General features: G+C 39.8%; 1 protein-coding gene and 1 long non-coding RNA gene across 17 annotated transcripts in view; one reads left to right on the plus strand and one right to left on the minus strand.

Moving 5' to 3' along the window:
* The window catches only part of LOC130850935 (uncharacterized), a 31007-nt gene extending 30270 nt beyond the window's left edge, over window positions 1–737 (plus strand). The window contains exon 4 of the long non-coding RNA XR_009053076.1: window positions 461–737. This is a non-coding gene — a long non-coding RNA (uncharacterized LOC130850935). The remainder of the gene's footprint in view (window positions 1–460) is intronic.
* The window catches only part of ESR2 (estrogen receptor 2), a 69645-nt gene extending 48347 nt beyond the window's left edge, over window positions 1–21298 (minus strand). For 10 of the 16 annotated variants that reach the window (XR_009053065.1, XR_009053063.1, XR_009053067.1 and 7 more), the window contains exons 1-2: window positions 10277–10658; window positions 8390–8562 (exon numbers count right to left, since the gene is read on the minus strand). Coding sequence is in view for 2 of the 16 variants with exons in the window: in XM_057730437.1 (XP_057586420.1) it covers window positions 8390–8562; window positions 10277–10629 (526 nt within the window). In the remaining 14 variants the exon portion in view is untranslated. Of the gene's footprint in view, window positions 1–6583; window positions 8563–10276; window positions 10721–15997; window positions 16299–20287; window positions 20554–21213 lie in introns of those variants that run through there. The other 6 variants (XR_009053072.1, XR_009053071.1, XR_009053073.1 and 3 more) reach the window with 6 other exon arrangements.
* Between the last annotated feature and the right edge of the window lie 351 nt (window positions 21299–21649).

Below are 21649 nucleotides of genomic sequence, written 5' to 3' on the forward strand. Positions count from 1 at the left end.
AACTGTTCTGGACTGAGGCAGGCTAGAGACCTAACAACTAAATGCAAAGTGTGATTCTAAATTGTATCCTTTTGCTGCAGAGGGCACTGTTGGGACAACTGGGAAAACTGGAACAAGTCTAAAGATTAGATGGCAGTAATGTATCAATGCTAATTTCCCAATTTGGCCCTTGTGTTGTGGCTATACCAGAATTCATGTTAAAAGTATTCAGGGGTGATGGGGCATAATGTTGACAACTCAAGATTTCAGGGAAAAGGTTCTTTGTATTGTATATGCACATTTTCTGTAAGTTGGAGACTCATTTTAAAAATGCTGTTAGCTTCTCAAACAATAAGCTAATTCACACAAATGCAGACACATACAAATAAATACACAAGTACAGATAAATTGAAATTTATCTGTATTTCAAACGTTATTGTTTTAAGCTCTGAAATTAACTTTCCTTTTTCCAACTCACCAGATTTTAAAGAAAACTTCAAAAAGACATGGTTCCAGCTGTTGAGATAGGATCAAGATGGTGGAGTAGGAAGACGTGCGCTCACTCCCTCTTGCAAGAGCACCAGAATTACAACTAACTGCTGAACAATCACCGACAGAAAGACACTGGAACTCACCAAAAAAGACACCCCACATCCAGAGACAAAGGAGAAGCCACAATGAGACAGTAGGAGGGGTGCAATCACGTTAAAATCAAATCCCATAAATGCTGGGTGGGTGACTCACAAACTGGAGAACAGTTATACTGCAGAAGTCCACCCACTAAAGTAAGGGTTCTGAGCCCCATGTCAGGCTTCCTAACCTGGGGGTCCAGCAACGGGAAGAGGAATCCCCAGAGAATCAGACCCTGAAAGCCAGCGGGATTTGATTGCAGGACCTCCACAGAACTGGAGGAAACAGAGACTCCACACTAGGAGGGCACACAAAAAAGTGTGCTCACCAGGACCCAGGGGAAAGGAGCAGTGACCCCATAGGAGACCGAACCAGACCTACTTGCTGGTGTTGGAGGGTTGCCTGCAGAGGTGGGGGCAGCTGTGGCTCACCGAGGAGACAGGGACACTGGCAGCAGGGGTTCTGGGAAGTACTCATTGGCGTAAGCCCTTCCAGAGTCTGCCATTAGCCCCACCAAAGAGCCTATAAGCTCCAGTGCTAGGTAGCCTCAGGCCAAACAATCAACAAGGTGGGAACATAGCCCCACCCATTAGCAGACAAGCAGATTAAAATCTTACTGAGCTCCACCCACCAAATCAGATTAAAGCCTTACTGAGCTCCACCCACCCAGCCCTACCCACCATCAGTCCCTCCCATCAGGAAGCACCCACGAGCCGCCTAGACAGCTTCCTCCACAAGAGGGCAGACAGCAGTAATCAAGCAGTATCAGCAGTATTTTGTCTTGTGGAACTGAAAACCACAGCCACAGAAAGGAAAATGAAAAAGCAGAGGACTTTGTACCAGATGAAGGGACAGGATAAAAACCCAGAAACACAACTAAATGAAGAGGAGATAGGCACCCTTACAGAAAAAGAATTCAGAATGATGGTGAAGATGATTCAGGACTTTGAAAAGAGACTGGATGCAATGATTGAAAAGTTTACCAAAGACCTAGAAGAATTAAAGAGCAAACAAACAGAGATATGCAACACAATAACTGAAATAAAAAATACACTAGAAGGAACCAATAGCAGATTAACTGAGGCAGAAGGGCGAATAAGTGACCTGGAAGACAGAATGGTGATCATCACTGATGCAGAAAAGAATAAAGAAAAAAGAATGAAAAGAACTGAAGACGGCCTAAGAGACCTCTGGGACAATGTTAAACGCACCAACATTCGCATTATAGGGGTCCCAGAAGGAGAAGAGAGAAAGGACTCGAGAAAATATTGGAAGAGATTCTAGTTGAAAACTTCCCTAACATGGGAAAGGAAATAGCTACCCAAGTCCAGGAAGTGCAGAGAGCCCCAAGCAGGAGAAACCCAAGGAGAAACATGCCAAGACATATAGTAGTCAAGGTGACAAAAATTAAAGACAGAGAAAAGTTATTAAAAGCAACAAGGGAAAAACGACAATTAACATAAAAGGGAACTCCCATAAGGTTAACAGCTGATTTCTCAGCAGAAACTCTGCAAGCCAGAAGGGAGTGGCATGATATATTTCAAGTGATGAAAGGGAAGAACCTACAACCAAGAATACTCTACCCAGCAAGGATCTCATTCAGATTCCATGGAGAAATCAAAAGCTTTACAGACAAGCAACAGCTAAGAGAATTCAGCACCACCAAACCAGCCCTACAACAAATGCGAAAGGAACTTCTCTAAGCGGGAAACATAAGAGAAGAAAAGGACCTACAGAAACAAAAACAAAACAATTAAGAAAATGGTAATAGGAACATACATATCAATAACTACCTTGAATGTAAATGGACTAAATGCACCAACCAAAAGACACAGACTGGCTGAATGGATACAGAAACAAGACCCATATATATGCTGTCTACAAGAGACCCACTTCAGACCTAGGGACACATACAGATGGAAAGTGAGGGGATGGAAAAAGATATTCCATGCAAATGAAAATCAAAAGAAAGCGGGAGTAGCAATACTCATATCAGATAAAATAGACTTCAAAACAAAAAATGTTACAAGGGACAAGGAAGGACATTACATAAAGATCAAGGGATCAATCCAAGAAGAGGAGATAACAATTATAAACATATATGCACCCAATATAGGAGCATCTCAATACATAAGGCAAACGCCAAAAACTATGAAAGAGGAAATGCAAGGCAGAAATAGAGACACAGATGTAGAGAAAAAACATATGGACACCAAGTGGGGAAAGCGGGGAGAGTTGAGGGGGAATGAATTGGGAGATTGTGATACAAAATTGTACACTCTAATATATGCTGTTTATTGTCTGTTAACTGTATCTCAATAAAAGTTCTTTAAAAAAAAAAGACATGCTTCCATGATTGAACCATAATTAAATTTTATAATCCTCTCCCCTTTTAGATAGATTTCAGTAACATTTGTTCAACAAAACACAAACTGAAATTCAGTTGTTTGTGGCTTTACCATCGTGCGCTGAGTTGGCCTGGGTACCAGCAAAGGTGCCCTAGAGATGTAAAAACCACTCTCTCAACTGACCCTCCATCCTGGCCATGTACAGGAAGCAGTGTCTTCCTAGCCTGACACACCAATATTTCTGACTTCCTACTGATTTCTAGGTACTTTTCATCAGCATTTCATTTAGTCCTATAACTTCCCTTCTAAAGAGCTATGCGCCCCATTTTACAAATGAAAACACTTAAGCTCAGTTCAATAATCTCCTTAGAGTTATTGTTTTAGATTTCCATGCTGCATAATAAATTTCTACAAACTTAAAAGCTTAAAATCAAACAAATTTATTATCTCATAGTTTCCCCGAATAAAGAGTCCAGGCACTGCTTACTCTACTCAGAGTCCCAATAAGGATGCAACCAATTTGTTGACTGGGCTGTGGTCTCATCTGAAGCTCATGGTCCTCTTTCAAGCTTATTCAAGTTGTTGACAGAATCAATTACTTGCAGTTGCAGGACCAATGTTCCTATTTTCTTGGTAGTTACAGGCTGGACACTACTCTCAGCTTTTAGAGGCACCTGAAGTTGCTTGCCCAGAAGCAGTTCACAACATGATGTTTGCTTTTCTTCCAGGCCAGAAGAAGCACACCTCTCTGACTTCCAGTTTCTCTACAGTCTGCTATGATGGGAGTCTTATATAATCACAGCAAAAACACAAGTGACTATCCCATCACCATTTGCCATATAACATAACCTAACCAAGGGAGTGACTCTGTCATCATATTTACAGGTTCCATACACACTCGAGGGTGTATATGGAATGTGTGAAAAGAAAGATGTGCTATACAAAAAACTTAAAGGAACAGACAATTATCTTGTTACTGCTTTTATCCTCACTTACAATATTCAAAAATAAGTTTTAAAAGCCAAAATATATTTCTAATCAGAAACTTTCTATTGTACTTGAGAATACAATGCTTTATAGTTAGAAGATAAATGTAATCCCACAGTACTTTCCATAGAGGAGCTATCTTTTAAGTATCTTCTAAAACCTCAAAGAACTATACATGATGTCATCCTGTTGGTTTTATAATGAGGTTTATAACAATAAGCATTTAAGGGACAACTAGAAGTTGGTTTTTATTTTTCTCTTAGAGTTTATTGTAAAAGATCATTTTACTTTTAAAAAAGGATCACAAAGCACAATAATATGAACACACTCAATAAAATTGCCTAGAAAATGTCTTATGCAAGAAGGTCATGGCAATTCGCTTCATTCCTGGCAAAAAGGAAAAGTCCTCCTTGAACTGCACCAACCACCTCATGTATTAAAACGGCTTTCTTGTTCCATGCAACAGTCTGAGAAGCATGCTACTCCATCCTAACAGAACTAAGAGAAAAGTTCAAAGCAAAATTAAAGGCAAAATATAGGAAAATGTGCTTTTTATAATACAAAACATAAAAGGTCATCTTTGTTCTCTCCGCAAAATTATTGAGAATAATTGAATACGTATTATCACTCATATCCAACTGCATGGAGGGAAGAGACAACGCTGGACTTGAAATCAGAAGATCTGAGTTTAATATCAGCTCAGTCTCGCAGTTTTCTTATTTTAAAAATAGGGCAATTATTACCCACACCCTCCCCAGCACTCTTACACCTCAATAGCAGGCATCTACCTTGTGTTTTCTTCCCTCAGGACATCCTTCTTAAGTTCAAACCAAATAAGTCGCTAGTGATGGAATATATGCCTTGAAGCTAAGAATCTTTTACACAACCTATGGGCTGTTCAAACTCCCCATTTAAAGCTTAGCCTAGAATGTCTTAAGAAACAAAGAGTTGAAAATGCATAAGCAGCAGTCAAATACATTTTAACTTTCAAACGACAACGATAAAAGGTTATTATAAACACCAAAATGAAAGTACATAGTAGAATATAGTGGTAACATTACTATCACATGTGGATATAAAACAGCCAAAATGATGAAATTTATGGAAATCACACAAAGAAATGGGCCAAATACATATCAAAAGAATAACAAAATTTTATAAGAGACCTAAATAAATGGAGTCTTAACATGTTTCTTGATGCGAAGACTATTACAGAGCTACGATCCAAAATAATTCTTAGGTTGAATAAAATATCCACCTTTCTTAACATTAAGGATGGGAGGCCATCCTTAGAATTAATTAGAATAAAATTATAATGTTCCTGTGGACAAATAAACATGAGAAAATAGCCAGGAAATTTTTTAAATAGGAGGTATTTATACTGGCATGTATTAAAATTCATTATGAAACTATAATACTTAAAATAATGTGGTACTTATATAAGAATGAAGAGGTAGATCAACAGAACAGTCAGACTAAACACTAGTATATATAGAGCTTAACATATACCATATACATAGGAAAAAATCAATGAACACAAGAAAAGATACTCAAAATCATCAGTAATCAGAAAATACAAAATAAAACCACAGTGAGATAGAATTACATACCCAACAGAATGTCTAAACTTTAAAAGACTGAAAATATTACGTTTCGATAAGGACATGGAACAACTGGAACTCTAATACGTTGCTGCTGAGAATACAAAATGGTTCGACCACTTTGGAAAACAGTTTGTTAGTTTCTTATAAAGCTAAACATATGTGAGCTTATCATACAACCAGCCATTTTACTCAAAAGTATTTACCCAAAAGAAACAAAAACATATGACTACACAGAGAGATATGCATAAATGTTCATAGCAATTTTACTTAAAATAGCACAAAACTAGAAAAAACTCAAATGAACAAATAAACAAAACGGGGTACACCTACTGGAATATTAGTAACAAAAAGGAATGAAACACTAATATATCCAACAGATAAATCTTGAAAGGATCATAAGTGAAAGAAACCATACACAAGTGGTTACATTATGATTCAGTTATATGATATTCTAGAAAAGGCAAAACTACAGGGACAGAAATAGTTTTCTGATCAAGGGTCACCAAAGACTGGGAGGTTGCGGTGAAACTGGCTGCAATGGGCGTGAAGGAGTATTTTGGGGTTATAGTAATGCTCCATATCTTAATTAAACGACATGCATTTTCAAAATTCGTAAAACTATAAAATTAAAATAGGGGAATTTCATTGTATGCAAATGAAAAATAGGGGAATTTCATTGTATCTCAAACAAAAAATTAAGCTCCCATTTAAAAATAAAATCAATGAAAATGGATGTATTCAATAAAATAATATGGATAAAATCGACAATTTATGAAAATACATTTGATTCTTATTTCATTCAACATACCAAAAAAACTGAGTGGCCGTTTGCAGTTATTGCAATGCATTCATACCAGAGGGCACCAAAAATATGAAGAGTACAAAGAAATGATCACTTAGGCATTAAGCAGTCATAAGAGCACGAGCTTTTTCCCATTTGCATTTTTAGGATGTGACATTCCTTTTCCCTTTCCCAACACTTCCTCTGCTGCTGCAGTAGGAAGGAATAACAAGGGGAAAGCACAGGAAACTTACTTTTTATTGTTATCAGCTACAGTCTCAGCTACAATCATCATGAAAGATATTCCATGCAGAGATTTTTCCCAAACAGCAAATAAGAAGAATTCTCTTTTTTGAGGATGTAGTTAGTTGTTTTGGGTCAAAATTTCCTTAGGAGATAAAATTCTAGAACCTCAACGAGATAGAGAATTGTCATCATATTAAGAGTTTGGTTCTGAGCTTCACAAAATCTGAATTGTTCTCATCCTATGTCGCAGGAAACTGGACTTGGCCTTATAATCTTACCAGCACAATGATCACAAATAAAAAACTTTAAGCACTGAATATGATGAAAGTGGAATGAAAAGCTCTGCGTCTGTAAAAGCAAAAATGAGCAACCATGATTTACGTTTTGATGGTATCTGATGACATCAGCTTCCTTGACCTGTGTTGTTCTTCCCTTTGATAAGAAAAGTTTGGAAACGGCAGAGGGCCCTCATCCACCTAACTATGAAGATTTTAGAGGAGGTAAGTTTAAATGAGATTAGGATTAGAAGAGAAATACAAGAAAGAAAGAAACAACGTTGATATCTGAAAACTGAAGAGTTAAAAGAAAAACTAGAATAACTTGAATTTGCAGGATGTTTACAATTGACCAAATATTTTCACATAAGCAACCTCGTTTCATTTTTAGAGCAACTCTGTGAGTATCTCCATTTCACAGATGAGGAAACAGGCTGGGAATTAAAGTCACAGAGCTACTAAGTAGAGAGTCCAGGGTAAACGGGTAGTCATCTATGAAGGGTGAATTTCAGGGGACTCAGAGGAAGGTGATTCCTTATCTACTTACATTCTACGCCTCACCTCCCTCTAGATTACATGAGCTTCTCTGCTTGAGGTAAAATGCTCTCTTAATCTAGAGTTATCACTGGATGAATTAACTCAGTAAATTGCTGTTTGCCACTCGCACACTATGAATTGCTTTAAGGCTGCTTTCCTTAACCAGAAAAGAACAAGGCACTGAGGCTTTGGCAGAAAAGGGACGGGAGCTATGAGATGGGAACATAGGACACTGCCTGGGAGGAGGGCTGCCGAGGGATAGGGTTAAGGGGCAGAGAGACAGCCAAGAGCCCAAGTGAGCAAGTAAGTGCCTTCAGCAAATCAGGGCTGGCAAGGACATATGCAACAAGGGGCTGACTAGCCTTGAAACCCGGTGCACAAAATTTGAAACGGATTAAAAAGGTGATTAAAACAAGCAAAAACCCAGCCCAGCAGAAATTTGGAGAAGGGTAGGGAAATAGTCTAAACCCAGACCAGAAAACGGGATTGTGAAGGAGGTTCCACTAGTTCATGGCAAGACATGCCTCTAGATAAATTCTCAAAGACCACTGGAGTTGAACTAGTGACTTCTGATCATTTCCATAAAACATATATATATACTCTCTTCCTCAGGAGCCAGCCATCATGACTGTTACGTATGCCAGACAGTAAATTTAAGTCAAAGGAAGAAACAATTTTTGCAGTTCCTAATGAGCACACCCTTTTTTTCCAAGCTTTATCTTCATGAGGGTTGTAAGCAGATGTCTTCTCCCAAGAAGAAGGCAATGGGTGATGATGGGGTGAGATCCATTTGGGTTCTGGGGTAGAGATCTGCAATGAAAAATAAAGTACTCTACACTTGAAACATTCCACCCCACCCCAAACACACACACTCCTCTGAAGCACTCATCAGGTACTTTGTGTACCAAGCAGGCCAGAGGAGAAATTTCTGCCAGGTCATCTGCAAACTTGTTTAAAAGCAAAAGTGGAAAACTAAAGAAGCAGCTAACAATACTCTTGTACCTTGAATGCTTCTTTTAAAAAAGGCCTTACATCCTTCACACGACCAGACTCCATAGTGATATCCCGATGCATGATCGCTGCAGACAGCACACAAGTGGGCATCCCTCTTTGAACTTGGACTAGTAACAGGGATGGCACAACTGCTTCCACTAGTCTTCCTTTTCAATGTCTCTCTAGGGGCAAAGAAAACATTCACTGTAAAAGAGCATTAAAGGTAAAACAGGGCCTTTCTAGAAAAACGAACAGCATGAACATTGCCTAATTTATCTCTTTGCTCTCAAGGCTTCATGATAAATATATTCCAAGAAATCTGCAAAACCTTTGTTACTGATATCAGATCTATGAAGAGTCACCCTGTTGGGATGACTGATGTCTGTAAGTGGTTAGGTTTATGCCCATCCATGCAGCACTGGTGAGCACCAGTAACCACGGATGGCCAGCTGTAGCCATCAGGGTGTGCGACTCTGAGTGTAATGTGACCAGATCGAATCCGGGTGGGAATGGTGGGGAGAAGAAACGGGGAGAGAGAAAAGAGAAGAAAGAAGAAAGAAGAGCGTGAACACGTGCCTGTCCTTTCTGAAGGCTCTGGAGGAAGCAGGTGTTCAACGCTAGTGGAGGGAGGGCCGGGCTTCCACAGAGGAAGGGAAAGCCCACCAGGGAGCATCAGCAGGCACCAAAAACACCTGGTTAGTTCCTGATTTTGCTATGGCATGTTTCTCTTGTAAAGGAAATGGTAGAGGTATGACTGATTTATAAGTTAAGGTAATTATACTGTGGTTTAATTTACGCAGATACTATCAGAACTCTGATTAGAACTTGTGCTCAGAAACAAAATATTTCTTCCTTTAAATACTGAATGAGAAAGCATACATATAGCTGATTCACTCTGTTGTACAGCAGAAACTAACACAACATTGTAAAGCAACTATAATCCAATAGACATAAAAATTAAAAAATAAAAATTAAAAAATAAAAAGAAATCTACAATTTTCATATTCTTTTACCAACAAATGAAAAGTTTTTTTTAAAAAAGAAACAAAATTACTGTGTAATACAGCTTTCTCAAAGTTTCACAATATTTGAAAGTAATATGTTTCAATATCAAATATGCTGTAATTTAAACTTAGGTTGCTTTGGAAATTTATCTCCCCCTCATGCTTCTTCCTGTATTACCTCTGCCCTCCATAGCCATAATTATCATTAAAAAGATCTGGATTTGATCCCTAGTCAGGAAACTAAGATCCCACAAGCCACACAGCGTGGCCAAAAAAGAAAAAAATTACAAATTGAATGAAAATAATCCATTATATTATCTTGCACTTAGAGTTTAAGTTCAACTAAAGTCCACATTTAAATAGTTTCCTGTCAATCTTTATAAAATATTATTTTAGTTCATTGTTTAAAAGCTTGTACCAATGTCTGTCTGTCTTTTCAGGCTTCACCTATCTAGTATTTCATTAAGTTGTAATACTAACAGTTACTTTTTATCTTGGACACAATTTGTCATGAACACTAAATTGTGATTTCACTGCAAGATAAGAAGGATCTAACTTGAAAGTAAAGTAAAAATTTCTTTCTCAAACCCAAATCACTTCATCAAGAAGAAAGTGATTTAAGTCTTCATTTTCTAAAGACAATAGTCACGATAGTAAATTCTTCCCCAAAACACAGATCTGTACGCTCAACTTTTTAGTAAGAACTAGAATATCAGAATAGATATTTTAGAATTCAGAATTCTAGAACTTGGGGTATCAGATATTTTAGGTGCTCTATCTGATCTATGAGATAATGAAGGCCTTGTATAACACACATACTTCTTCTCACTAAATTGTAAAGCAATCTGAATAATGGCCATGAACTACAATTCAGAATGAAGACTGGATTTACCTGTTCGCAGGTAAGGTGTGTTCTAATGATCTTGTTTCACACCAAGGACTCTTTTGAGGTTCTGCATACAGAAGTGATGACTGGCAATGGATGGCTAAAGGAGAGAGGTGTCCAGGAGTTGGCCACAATACATTTGGGCTTGTGGCCTGTCGACCAGGCCCACCTTCCAAGTTACTGGGAACACTGTAATTCATCACAGCAGGGCTATAGAATGTCATGGCTGAATGTTCATGGCAGCTCTCCACATAGGAGGAAGGTATATATATGGGGCCTGGCTCCAGGGGTAGGATGGATTGACTGCAGTTGTAGGAGACAGGAGAGTTAAGGCTAGATGGTGAGTTTTTGATATCCATATCTTGAATAGGTAACAGCTAGGAAAACTCCTTGTGAGAAGAGGCACAAAGGGACATTATAATGTTCTCAAAGAGCCATGGACAGGTATGGCTGTAAAGAAAAAAAAAAAAGACATTTCTAAGTTACAGGTACAAGCATACTATTAAAAAGGTTGACATTTTTATTAAAAACACACGCACACACACACAAATGGGCCTAGAAATACATCCTGAAAAATATACACAAAAATATTAACCTCAGAGGGGTAGGAATGTAAGGCATGGAACTCATTTTCTGCTTCATTCACTTCCATAATGCTTTTGTTGTCAACCATGAGAATTTTTTTACCATGAGAATTTAATACAAAATGTTTTTAAAAATTAAAAAACACAGGGAGTTCCATAGTTGCCTAGTGGTTAGGACTGTGGACATTTACTACTGTGGCCTAGGTTCAACCCCTGGTCAGGAACTGAGATCCCACAAGCCACACAGCACAGCAATAAATAAATAAATAAATAAATAAATAAATAAATAAATATGTTAAAAATTTAAAAGGAAATTAAAATGCCACGCCAACCAGTTTGTTTTTTTTTTTTTTGAACTAAAGTTCATTTTTAAATTCTTATAGAAAAATAAACAAAAATAACCAGGAAAACCCTGAAAGAGCAAAGAGCAGAACTAGCAATAACAGATCTTCAGACACACTATGAATAGCCAATAATAAAAAAGGAATAGATAGGCCAATGTACCTGTGTCAATGATCAATTTATTGCCTCTCACCTAATATACTTTTCAATATATGTTCTATGCCAATGGAATTCCTTTAAGCACTTAAACCAAGCCCAGTGCAAAGCTTTCTCAGTAGAGGGCGCTGCAGGGACACTGCAGGAGGAAGAGGCCACTGTGATTTCTGGCAGGGGCAGAGGCTGGCAGTGTGGGTATGAGAACATCCAGGGGAGCCTGTACCAGCCATGAGTCCAGAATGAGGTCCCACTGCAAGCCTGTAGCCCTGGCATGGCGAGAACCTTTCTGCAATCACCTGTTCAGACGATGGCCTGAGGAGTTACAGCGAAGTTGTTCCTTGTGCAAGCTTCATCATCAGCACATGCACACTCTGAAGCCCTTCTGCCCCTGAGGGCACCTGGACTCCCAGGGCACGCCCACACCACCAGCTGCTGACCGCCTGCTCCCTACCTGCAACTCCAGACCACTTCTGTCCAGCTAAACTAGTGAACATTTCTGCTAATTAGTGGCCAAACCATCTTTTCCAAGGAGGTATGAACCCCCCAAGTTTGTCCTTCTCTGGGTATTCTACCTCAAGCTCCAAGGTGCCAAGTAGAGTTTCTTATATCTTATACTTAATCTCTCATCATAGTTGGTAATTCTTATACTAGATTTCCCCTGTTGAACCTACTGTGTACTTTCTATCTCCTGATTGGACCCAGACTGCTATGCAATAGAATAGGAAATCCCAAAACAGCAAATTCAAAAACTCAAAAGTTTTTGGAAATTTGTCATATGATAAAGGTGGTACCTCAAATCGCTAGGAAAACATTGGACACCAGAATTATCATTGGAAAAAGAATGTATACCAGAATAAATGTCAAATGTAGAAAACCCAAGTGTTAAGAGAGAATTGGAAAGAGGAAGGAGAGGGAGGAGGAGGGAAGAAGGGGTAAGACAGGAATGGGGGAGGGACAGGGGGCTGCACAGGTACCAGAAGCAAATGTAGATAGATCCCATTATAACATAGGTGTGGGGAAAATCTTCTTAACTCTTACCCAAAATCCAGATGCAATTTCAAAATGTGCATAAAAGTACATAAACTCCTGAAAGTAAATATTTGCATATCATAAAAACACCACACATAAGTCAAAAGAGTAACGACAAATTGGAAAAAAAAATACTCCCAACTTATATTAGAAACAAAGGGCTAATATCCCTGGTATATAGACAGAACTCCTAAATTAAGATGGGAAAAAACCCAGAAATTCATTAGAAATATAGGCAAAAAACACAAACACAGGAAAAGGAAGGCAAGTGGCTCTTAAAACACATAAAAATATGTTCAACCTTGTCCAATAAAGAGATACAAACTAAATTACACCAAGACACCACTCTTCACTTACATTTGCCAAAAAGTCAAATGTTTGACAACAAACTCTTGGCAAGGTGATAGAAAAAACATGGACTTGCTCCTACATTGCTGATGAGAGTGCAAAATGGCACAACTTCCATGGGTATTTGGCAATAAATACCAAAATGAAATGTTTTTTACCCTTTGGACTATGAGTCTATAATGATATTCAGAAAAAGAGAATCATCTGCTACCATTGCAAGTGATTGTTACATCAGTTCCTCGCTCTGTAAATTAAACCTGTACTCTGTCTTTTTAAAAGGACCTGTAGTTTATCCCAAGGTAGAGGGAAAACCCTTCTTTACCACAGAATGCCATTTAATGAACAGTTCAGAAAAATATTCGGATGGATGGATAGACACGTAGATAGATACATACAGCAAATAAGTCAAAATGTTAGCAGTTAATGAATCTAGATGGTGAACATATGGACATCATACTAGTCTTTCAACTTTTCTGTAACTGAAATTTTTCGTGATAAATTTTGGAGAAAAAATAATACAATAAATTTAAAATGGAAACTTTTTTTTAAAAAAGTTAAAATATATGGAATAATATAATTTGGGGAAGGGAACAATGACCATAAGTAATGAGACCGGTTGAGAGAGATCATTATAAGAAACCAGCCCAGAGAAGTTCTCCATCTTCAATATCTTCAGCTCCAGCTGTCACCTACTTCCATATGCAGGCGACTCGGCTCTCTAAAGCTCCCGATTCCTTTTGTCCTCAAAACACAATATATCTATGATGGCTTTTAAAAACGTCCACAAATTCTTCAATACTCCTCCCTTCAAAAGGCGGTGCCTCCCCTTGAGTATGGGGGAGGATAGGTATAGTGACTCCCTTCTAATGAATAAATCATGGCAGAAGGGATGGCATGTACTTCCATGACTAGGTTATAAAAGGCACTGCAGCCTCTTCCTGGCTTGCTCTCTTGAATCACTCGCTCTGGGGAAAGTCAACTGCCATATTGTGAGGACACTCAAGTAGCCCTGTGGTGGCCTCCTGCCAGCAGCAAGCAAGGAACCACAAAGAGAGATTTTGGGAACAGATCCTCTAGCCTCAGTCTAGTTTTCAGATGACTGGAGCCCTGGCCGACATCTAGCTAGACTCGTTCTGGATTCCTCTCAGAAACTGTGAGGTAGTATGTCTATTGTTTTAAGCTGCTAAATTCTATGATAATTTGTTACAGGGCACTAGGTAATTAATACAATATCCAAGGCATAATTCATCATTTTCCTCCCCTAAACTGCTCATTTCCTATTTGCATTCATGACAAAGGCCATTATGGCGATCTCTGACTTCTCCCCTTTGTCCAGCTACCTTTCATCACCAAGGCACACTGGGTTTTTCTCTCCGTGGTGCCTTTCCCCATGTTAGGTCTCTTGCCAACATTTGAACAAGCTCTTTTTACTTCTTATCTGTGCATCTTAAATAGGCTCCTTACTGCTCTTTGCCTCCTGTTAGCTCTTTTTCCAGGGCCACAGAGCGGCCAGATTAACATTCTTAACCCAGCTCTGATCAGCCCCCTGCTTCCCACCAGACTCTTAATAAGTCATGCTCTTTCAACGTTCAAGGCATTCCACTATGTTGCAGCAACTCATCATTCCACTCTAATCTCCTGCTATTTTCCTATAGAAAACCTGCCTTAATTTAATCTTCCTTATTAGAGAAGAACTACATTGAATCCTTCTTGGAAATGGTAAAGGGGGTAGGAGAGTAAGAAGTACAATTAGATTTTAAGCTCCTTGAAGGCACACACTATATTTTATTCAACCTCCCACTACAATGCTATAAATATTTGTTGTAAGGAAAAAAATATGAAAAAAATGTGTTGAAAATATATGATTTTACCCAGTAAAGAGTATTAATCAAAGATGGAGCACTTTCAGTAGGCATGGTACTGAGCTGAGACAGGGGATCTAAAGGAGTCTCAAGACATGCACACTGCCTTCAGGGAGCCACTATGCCCAGTAAAGGAGGCAGGCAGACCAGCTAAAATAACAAGGAACTAACACAAAGGTGCTACCACTTCCAATCAACATTGATTGACCACAAGGGACAGGAGAGAGAATGGTAGTGGGAGATGAATACAGGATCAAGGAAGTTAAAAAAAAAACAAAACACAACTATGTCCATTTATTAATCATGAGCTCAGGATTCCACATTTTAACTACTTGGATTCCCAATCAACATATCCCTAATTCCTAACAGAAAATATGCAGGATAAAGCATATAATTCTAACTATTGTCAAAACTAGCAATTTCCAAACTTTTTTAAAAAGTTGTAGTAAAATACACATAACAAAGTTTACCATCTTAGCCACTTCCCTGTGTACAGTTCAGTAGTGTTAAACACATTTTCACTGTTGTACAACCAATCTGGAAATTCATGGACTTGAAATAAAACTCCCAATTATCCAGTTGGAAAGGAAAAACACCATTTAAAATGAAGATGACTTCTCACTTTCACCTACAACTGAAATGTGCATTCTCAGCCCAGAAATGCTGCAATGACCTGTCATACACATGCCACCAAGTGGCAAATGCCAGGATGCATCCAGGCAATCAATCAGGTACCACAGTGACTTTGCTTAGAAAATACAGATTTCACACATATACACCAAGTTCTCTAGAATTTCCACACATCCCCAGTACCATGATAATTACTGTGAGAGAACTGGATGCTGGACAGTGCTTAAGAGGATATACCATTTTTTGGTTGGATATCTTTTAAATTATCCAGATTCACATGACAACGGTTTGTCAATGGAGTCTTGGGCAACTAATAACTTGGTAGCCAATACAAAGGGTTTTTCCTTTTTAAGCAAAGACACAACAAGGAGTGATGAACTTAATTCACTGCAGTAGACCTGGGAGCCAAGAGAACAGGTAGCAAAAGGAAAGCCTTCTCCGCTGGAGGCATAGAAAAGTGAATAAACAACCTGTAGTTATTTAAGTACTTCTGCTCTAAAACAGGGATTATAAACTGACTGACGGAAAGAATTCCAAAAAGAATAAACTTCTTCAACATTGTACTACAGATTTTCCCAACACATTCGTTTGAACACCCAAGCATTGCCTCTGTGACCACAATCTCTGATATAATAGGGAAAAAGTCTCTAAACAGTTTAATTGTTGGGCTTGGCAGGCATGGAATTTCACCTGGCCAACAAAAGAACATGTACCCCGACATACTGATTCTAAGAATTAATCATTGCTTTGCATGCCAATTTTCTTTAATTACTCACCATAGCCTAAAATAGTTGGCCCATATCCTTCATGATGAACAGCCCTTGTCTTCTGCCCAAAGATGTCTCCTCACACCCCCTCCAGCACACACACCTGTATGGAGCCCTCTTGGGTCACATCTGTGTCCAGTGGGAAAGCTTTTTGTACACATGGGATTATACATAGTGTTCTAATGTACTGGCTGGGGGATACATTATGGCTCTTAAACTCAAAAAAAGAAAAAAAAGTTTTTAAAATTCCAAATATTGACAGTGATTCCTTGGGGAAGAAAAAGGCATGCCCTAGAAATGGCAGAAAGACACTATAAAGAGTAGACTGATTTTTATCAAAGTGCCTATCAAATCTAGTTAAATCAGAAAGCAGTCACCACTAGGCCTGTTTTTATGTATGTTCTTGCCCAGTGGACAGAGCAGTACACCGGGTCCCAGGCCCAGCTCTGCCTGAAGACCAGGTGATCTTAGACAAATCATGTAAACTTCCTGAGTTCCTGGGTCTCCTTCAGGAGAAATGGGGACCTAAGATGGGTTCCCCTTTTTCACAGTGCTTAGCGGTTGAAGTGAAATGATGTACATGAAAACATTCTGCGAGGAAACTTACATCTCCAAGAGGAGGAAGTCAGTCTATCGGCATGCCACCGAATATGCTTAGAGTGTTAGGCAGGATTTCTAGACAATTTAGGTTAAGATGCCTTTATGGCCACCCTGAAGATTTCTGCCTCCTAATTTTACTCGCTTAACTTCTCCTTGACAATCCATCACCACTGTCCAAAAAGCTGAGCTGCTAGTAGTCTGTGTGGAACACAAAATGCCACATTCTCCTATGTTGTATTCTCAAGCCTGCCCATCACACTTCCCCAAGCATTCAGTTCCAGAACCCCACATCTGTGTGCCCCCCAGAAGTCATAAATTCACATTCACAAAGCAGACAATAGAAGGAATTTCATGGAAAAGATAAAAATATGCCTTAAGTATCAAGCGTCCTTGATGTGTATAAGTGGCTATCTGCCAATCATTAGCCTTAAATGTACCTTTTCCAAAGAAAAATATTAAGGCTCTCAATGAGTTTAATATTAATTAGAAATAAAGAAAAAGCACTCCAAAATCATCATGGAACTAACCATTAATAACTGACTCACATGCAACTCTTAAGAACATGTACATATATTTTCCAAAATGAGAAAACTAATTCCCCTAGTAGCCTATGAGCTGGATAGCAAATAGAACTTTGAGGACTTGAATATGGGAAGAGGACAAAGCCTCAGCCCCAGGGTTATCACATTCTAAGGCAGGGGTGTGGAGGGGAAGCCCATCAATCTTCTCTTTCATCAGCAAGTCTCTGCTCCTTCCCAATACAGAGCCAGAGACAATGCTCCACTTTTAGGAAACAGAACCAGATTCAAATATGCATTTGGGGCAGGAAGGGGGAGAGTTGTGGGTGAAGAGATTCAAAAGGATATGACCAATGAGAAAAAATGAACACATTCAACTCTCCTGCCAGTTCGGGGTTTGACAGTGCAACACAAAACATTTCCAACAAAACTTTGCAGTCTTGCTTTGAGGAAATATATATATGAGTCCAGTAATTTGTCTTTCCAGGTGACCCTCATCCTTCTGTCCTCTGTCAAGTACACCTGCACAAAGATTCCCTTCCTTAAGCCCTTAATTACTATCGAGCTATGACTGTTCCAGCTAGAAATGCCAACTATCTGGTTTGCTGGTGCCTCATAAACCTGCCACTCTGCATATCCTAGCTACTGCCACTGTAGTTCCCTGAAAGGTAAGTTGTGTATGTCTTTAAAAGACAGGCTCTTGTTTTCCATACCACAAAGATAAAAGGAAAACGACATCAGTCTGACATATCTTCATTAGGAGTGCCTAGCAATAACAGGCTCCTGTTTACTGAACTGAATAATGTATTAAACAGTACAAAATATTGGTTTATAAAAGATTTTACATCTATGTCCTACAGGAAAATCTAGATTTCAAAACATGGGCACAGAAATAAAAAAACTGACATCTACAAATAAATTGGGCACAGACCTTAGCTCCTATTAAGGAGAGTTATTTTAACTTTAGTCACAATCACTCTATATTTTACTTTAAATGTCTACAAGTTGTCATTTTCAATTGTTCTTATGCTTTTCACTATTTGAAAATATGTAATTTCAGATAACTTTCTTAATCTCAATATAATAAAAGTATCTCTTAAATGCCAAGTTTATAAAGGAACCATATATTCTACTAATGTTACATAAATAACAAATATTTTTTAAAAGGCCTTGTCTTTCATTTTGGGATAACTAATGATGTACACTGTAACCAAAGGTTTATACCACAATGGGATCCAAATTTGCTACGAATTAAATCAATTAGCCCAATATGAATTTAACACATAGTCCAAGTCTCTGGTTTCCCAAAACTATTGCAAAATAGTTTTGTCTTTGCTTCAATTTATCCCAAAGTATATACAATTAAAACAAAAATACCACAACCTGGCTCATCCCAAAAAAGGAGGGGAACTGAGATTTTCTTTTCAGAAAAGGGAAGGAAGACAATTATTTCTAAGAATATACTGAAGAGCAAAACTATATAATCAGCAAAGAGATAGTGACTTCCAGGGGTTGGCATTGAGTGTAGAGGGTCGACTAAAATAGGACTTCTGGGGGTGCCGAACTGTTCCACATCCTAATCAGGGAGGATTATAGACTGTGTGCAACTGTCAGAATTCATAGTGATATAACTGAAGAGGCTAGATTTTACTCTATGTAAATTATACTGCAATAAGTTTGACTTTTCAAAAATGCTATTACGTCTAAAACGGTGTGCTAGGCACTGAATGAAGTCTAAAAGTCAAGTATACATTTCTCAAAGGTTCTAGACATAATTAATTTTACCAATAAATGGTTCAAGTTCAGCCTTCAGTAATCTATATAATTATTTTATTATTTACAGATACTATGTAAAATGATTCAAAACGAGTTAAAATTATCACAAGGTGTATGTTGAATCATTACCTGTTGGATACACATTCATGGAAAATTGTAGTGTAATACTCTTTAAAATGGACATATCAATATCTATTAAATGCTAATTATATTTTCAAAGGTTGAATTTACTACTAAATCTTACATATTCCATATTATAAATAAATTGAGAAATGTAAATTGTGATTAGATTCATTCACATCCCTCAGAACCACTATGAAAGATGTCCTAAATGTGTTTTTAATTGCCTTCAGAGACTTATATGTCTTAAATGTTACAGGAGACTGGCGACTTTTGAAATAAGAATGTTTCAGTAATTCAAGTGAAAGAAAATGCTTGAACATAAAATGGAATCCTAAGGCTTATGCTTCAACATCTGTTGATAAACAGATCCTAACATTTCCCCTTCTAGAATGTATGAAGAAATAGATTTTCTGCAGGAAAAATTAGGAGCCAAAGAATAAGTGTAACATGCTTTTCACAGTCACAGCACATTTACTTTTTACAATACTTACGGCACAAATCTTTCTTTCCACGTGTTTGCTTTTTAAATAGCAAACATCTTTTCCCCCACACAAAGGAAAACTGCCACTATGAGTTTAGAAACTTAGAATAAAAATTAAAATCCCTAATGGAATGCCCATGTAAATACTAGAAATCTAACAAATAAAACAAAGTCTCTCAAGAGTTGTGTACCACACCAAAGCAAAGTTCCTTTTTAAAAAGCTAGTAAAATTGAGTCAACCTTCTTTTCCTAAATAGAAACTCACCCAAATCCAAAGTTTTGTTTTTCACAAAAATAATATTCCCTTAATTTTATATCCAATATCAATTAGGCAGAAACGGGAAAACAACGGGTTAAGAGAACAGCGGCTGGGATCCTCTTCAGCAAATAAAACAGCCCAGATGATCTCAATCTTGCTCAATCCTTCCAGGGAAGAAGTAACTCTGCTTTCTGATGTGACTAAGGTTTGCAAGTTAATACATTTAAAAATACCAGTCACCTGCCTGATACATGTACACCTTCCCAGGCCCACAAAACTCAAGCATGAAGTGCCCTGGTCAACTTTCCTACTGTCACCGTCTCATCCACTGTCGGGAGATGCGTAGTGAAAACAGTTTTTCCTTTTAAAAACCATGTATATTAGCACAATCAACCCGGAGCTTACAGGCACAAACTAATTAGTTAACTTGCCAGCGTCCTGAGTGAAAATATCTAGTCAGAACATGGAGTTTCTGTTTCCAGTATTTCTGTATTTCAAACAGAAAAGCAGACAAACCGCACCTTGAGCGAAGGGGCACTCACCGGCCTAGCAATCGCTAAAACGCCGCACGTGCTTTCCCCAGACTAGTCCTGGCCCCGCACCGGCCGCGGCCCCGGCTGCGGAGACGCGGCGCGCCCCGCGCTGCCTGGACCCCAACGCCAGCCTTCGCCCGCAGCCCCGGAGGCCAGTCGCAGCCCAGGATGGTCCCGCCCTGGTCGGGCTCCCGCCGCCTCCTCTCTGCCCTACAAGTTTCCAGAGGCGTCTCTCGCAGCCTCCGCGCTCCCGCGCGCCTAGCAGCAGCGGTGAGGGAGCGGGAGTCGGAAGGTCCAGGAGCCGGAGACACTGCAGAGACCACAACTTACCGAGGAGCCCCGCCTTCCCTTTAAAGACGCGAGGGGCGGGGGCGGAAAGAAGCCAAGAGCCCACGTGACCGCCTCGCCAGCCGCCGGGAGATCGCCCGGACTCCCCGCCTGGCGACCCACACTCACCGGAGCGAAGGAGGAAGCCCCAGCGCAGGGGCTGTCCCCGTCGAGCGCCTCACAGCCACCCGCGGGGGCTGCAAAGCGCAGACGGCGCCCCTCCCCCGGGCTTGGATCTGGGAAGTCTGGGGCGCGACATGAGAATGTGCCTTCCTAACTGGGTCCGGGGTGACGCTGAAACTGCTGCTGCCCGGCTGGGGGCCACGCTTTGGGGGTCGGCTCCCCAGACCCTGAGCCACGTGAGTCTCAGAGGAGAAGGATGCTTTGGCGTTCAAAGAGAGAAGCCTGACTCTTTAAGCATCTAGGGGGAAACTAGAGAGGCGTTGGATTTGCCCACTCCCCAACGGCAGGTGCAGCCTAGTGCCCCGGGAGAGGCAAAACCTCGCGGGAAGGGCGGGAGGTGGGGGGTGTGGGTTCCCATCTCTCAAGGGCTGGCTGGGAGGGCCTCTCGCCCTGGAGCAAGATCCCAGGAACCTCCTCAAACTCACCTACTGCAAGGAAGCGTGGGGGGTGGAGAGGGAGCGCGGGGAGGGGTCCTGTGCTTCTCTGCCGAGGCGCCGCTCTTCCCTGGCGGCGCCTCCGTCAACGCTCTCCGCAGGCGGGCGCCCCCTGGTGGCAGCTCCAGCCCCCCAGGTGTGCAGGGGCCCTAAGCTCTCCTCACCCACCCCACCTGGCAGTAGCCCACAGTGTGAGGACTAATAAGACTATTTGATAGTCATTAAGAAGCAACTGGCTTCTTGATGGCAAAAACCGAAAAGAAAGTAGCAAATGTCTCACAGGGCATTGTGAGGCCCTAGTGCCACATGTGTGCCTAATTAATCATCAAACTACTGTTCTTGATGTGGGTGTGACTCCAGATCTCTGATGCAGGAAGACTAAAGGGGCACATGGAGGGAAACTTTTACAGCCTTGAGTGTTGGGGTT

The sequence above is a fragment of the Hippopotamus amphibius genome, chromosome 4 (genome assembly GCF_030028045.1).
Source record: "Hippopotamus amphibius kiboko isolate mHipAmp2 chromosome 4, mHipAmp2.hap2, whole genome shotgun sequence".
In the NCBI taxonomy this organism is placed as follows: Eukaryota; Metazoa; Chordata; class Mammalia; order Artiodactyla; family Hippopotamidae; genus Hippopotamus; species Hippopotamus amphibius.